Source organism: Trachymyrmex septentrionalis, unplaced genomic scaffold (genome assembly GCF_001594115.1).
Source record: "Trachymyrmex septentrionalis isolate Tsep2-gDNA-1 unplaced genomic scaffold, Tsep1.0 scaffold24, whole genome shotgun sequence".
In the NCBI taxonomy this organism is placed as follows: Eukaryota; Metazoa; Arthropoda; class Insecta; order Hymenoptera; family Formicidae; genus Trachymyrmex; species Trachymyrmex septentrionalis.
Window position 1 is genome coordinate 29,924 of NW_017305397.1, and position 3,690 is coordinate 33,613.

Genomic DNA, 3,690 nt, shown 5'->3' on the forward strand with positions numbered 1-3,690 from the left:
AAAAAAAAAATAAAAAGTAATTGAAAAGTTTAACGGTTAAGAAAGAATTAAAACTTATTTCTAAGATTTTAAAAAAACAAAAAAAATACGTACGTATTTTTTTTCTAATTTTCTTACAAATTATCTAAAACATATAAGAAGCATGGTGTTTCAGATTTTTCAAAGTGTAACATCTGGCAACAACAAAGAAGAACTTTTATTACACTTTACGATTGTAGGTATTATTCTTTTATACATGTTCTTAGCTAACTATGCTGGGCAAGAAATCACGGATCACAATAATCACGTCTTTTTCACTGCGTAAGAAACTTTTTATATATGTATAGTTCTTTCTACTATAGGGTAACTCCGACAAATAAGCCGCGCTGAGATTTACGCCGCAAGTCAGAAAAAATAGAAGAAGTGGGGGTAATTTTCCTGCAACTGTTACATGCCTTTATGCTATATATATTAGTACTGTGTTATGATTTCAGTTCCTTACTGTTAATATTAATGAAATTATTGTGAATTAAATCGATTTGTCACTGTAATAAATAGCGTTATCAACACATTACTTGAAATATGTACTTCATGTTTTAACACTTAATATATGTAGAAAGATTGTAATTATTATCTATTACTTCGTAAACATATTTATCATTCTTATTCCTTAATAAAACTTTATAAACATATTTTATAAGTTATTGTATCATTTTACGTCTCATTAATAAACATTATACCCGGTAAAAAATTTTTTATGAATATGTATAAATATGTATAAATTACATAAATATTCATATAAATATGTATAATTATATATAAAATATGTCCATATATATTAATACATCTCTCTTTCTTCCGTAAAATTATTTTTCTGTATAATGGAAATAATAGTAATGTAAAAACATAAAAAATAATTAAAGGAATAATTTTCTCATTGTTCGTTTTAGAAAAAAACATTAGAAAAATGTAAAAAAATTGCTCCTACACAATTATGCATAATTTTATATATAATTATACGTAAGTAATTTTTTTACATTTCTTCAAACTTAATTGTTGTTTTAAACAAATAGTGTAAAAATTGTCCTTTTAATTATTTTTAATGTTCTCACATTACTATTATTATTTCTATTACACTAAAAAGTAATTTTACAAAAGAGAAAGGAACATATAAACATGTATGGACATATTTCATATAGACTAACTCCAGTATATACGCCGCATCTATCAAAAACTTAATTTATTAAGTATTATTTATTATGTTTAAAATAAACAAACAAATATCAGTAAAAGAAAAAGTTTGTACTGTTTACTATTATGAAAAAAATATTAGAAATCCGAAATATTTGTGTTTTGTATTAAAAAATGTACTTTTTTGAACCCTTGCATTTTTGTCATATATTCCATAGAGGTAGGATATATACCTATTCATAGAGGGAAGGGGGATATATACGGCTCATGAAAAATTTATAAATAATGCATATAAATAAAACGTAAAATACACAATAACTTATAAAATGCATTTATAAAGTTTTATTAAGAAATAAGAATGATAAAAATGTATACGAAGTAATAAATAATAATTATTGTACAATCTTCCACATGTATTACAAGTGTTATGATATGAGGTACATATTTCATAGTGCATTGAATTCAATCGCACTTTGTATGCTTTGGGCATAAATCCCGCCCGCGAAAAATGCCATATATATTCCAAACAGATAGGATATACAAGACAACAAACTTAAACAAAGAATATAACAGCAAAGTACTTGTATTTTGTTATACAACAAAATGCTTTACTATTCCTCTACACTCATATGTCACGAAATAACCTCTAAGTCTTTTGCACGTCCTACAGTAATCATTTTATGTTGATTATAATTTATGATGACGCAACTTAACATAGTGACAAATCGATTCAACTCACAATAATTTTATTAATATTAACAGTAAGAAACTGAAATCATAACACAAACTAATATGACATAAAGGCAACAAAGTAGTTGCGAAAAATACCCCCACTCCTTCTATTTTTTCTGATTTCTGCGGCGTAAATCCCAGCGTGGCGTATTTGCCGGAGTTACCCTGTGATTATACATGTTTATGAATATTTATACATATTTATACATATTCATACATGAACAATTTTTTACCAAGTATTTGTTCGATTATTTGTAAATTTTTCATGAGCCGTACATACCCCTCTTTTCTCTCCTCCTCCATGAGTAGCCAAATATCCCATCCCTTGCAAAAATGCAAAAAGTTCTTTTTTTAATACGAAAAATAAGTATTTCGGATTTCTAATATTTTTTTCATAGTAGCAGACAGTACAAAATTTCTTACTGATATACATAGTTCATTTATTTTAAAAATAGTAAATAATACTTAATAAATTAAGTTTTTGTTAGGTGCGGCGTATATATCGGAGTTACCCTATACGAAGTGTATGTATGCATACGCGTATGTGTACATTTACTAATTCTTTTACATATTATATATTTAAATTATTAATTATCTGTAGTTATATAATATATTATTATGTAAGTAATTATATTTATGTAGTTTTTGTAGTTATATTTATATTTTCCATAGATATAATATTCGTTGGTATACAGCGCCGTTATCCATACAGAAACTAATATTATTTTTATTACAAAGAAGTAGCAAAACTTTCAGTTTAAACGTCGGCGGATTATTTCAAGCATCCTTAAAATGCTTCGCTTCGGTAAAAACCATATTACATATTAGAACATATACAAATGTAACACACATCGTATAAACAAAATAAAAGAAAGTATATTGTTGCAGTTAACAAGTACATCGATATCTTACTTCACTGTCATATACTCGACACAGCAATGAAAATACATACATTATCTATGTAGTTAAATAGTATATAAAAATTAAGTAGGTAAGTAAAGACAAATGTCTGATTTTACTGTCTATTAACTGTTCAATAAAATAAAGAAAATATATAACATTTTTTCTTTAAATTGTAATGCTTACATGACAGAGAGGAAATAATTAATTAATTTACATGTAGAATAGATTGTATTCGACATGATATCAACAGAACTAATTATGAGATATTTTTCGCGTATAAACATAAGACACACAAATAGAGCTCACAGAAGATAAATAAGAATATCTATAATGTACTAGTCTTATTTTCTACTGCACTCTTTAACTTCTTGAAAAAGAAAATTGATTATTTATATTTTGTTAATAAAAATTTATTAACTTTTTTATATATGTGTATAAAAAGCAATGAAATATCAAAGATTGCTGATCAAAATAAATAACTAACGAATAACATTATATCTGGATATAATGTTTAAATAGTTGAGATAATATTATTAAATAAAGAAAAATATTATTAGAATTTCACTCTAAGAAATGAATGAAACCACAAGATACCTAATAGATAGATAATATTTCTAATGGTATATGTATTATGGTCCAGATATAATAAATGTTTTATCCTTCCTTTCAAGCGAAGTTAGTATTATATAATTAAAATCTGTAGTATTGTATACCTTGTGGTGATATTTTCAGTAGTTGACATGTTAACATCTCAAATCAACGGTCAACTATTTTCTCTTAACGAGCAAACATATCCAACAAGAGCTCGAAGTAGAATGAAGCACGTAAAAGTACAGATAAAAGAAAAAGTGACTACGCTTGCGCAAACTTCGATTTTAAAGTCAT

At 25.6% G+C, this 3,690-nt stretch overlaps 1 protein-coding gene across 1 annotated transcript in view; it reads left to right on the top strand.

Moving 5' to 3' along the window:
• LOC108748589 (odorant receptor 4-like) overlaps positions 1-2,844 on the top strand; it is a 3,578-nt gene extending 734 nt beyond the window's left edge. Inside the window, exons 3-5 of the mRNA XM_018486830.1 lie at positions 139-300; positions 2,575-2,707; positions 2,791-2,844. Of these exons, the coding sequence (XP_018342332.1) occupies positions 139-300; positions 2,575-2,707; positions 2,791-2,844 (349 nt within the window). The remainder of the gene's footprint in view (positions 1-138; positions 301-2,574; positions 2,708-2,790) is intronic.
• The last annotated feature ends 846 nt before the right edge of the window (positions 2,845-3,690 follow it).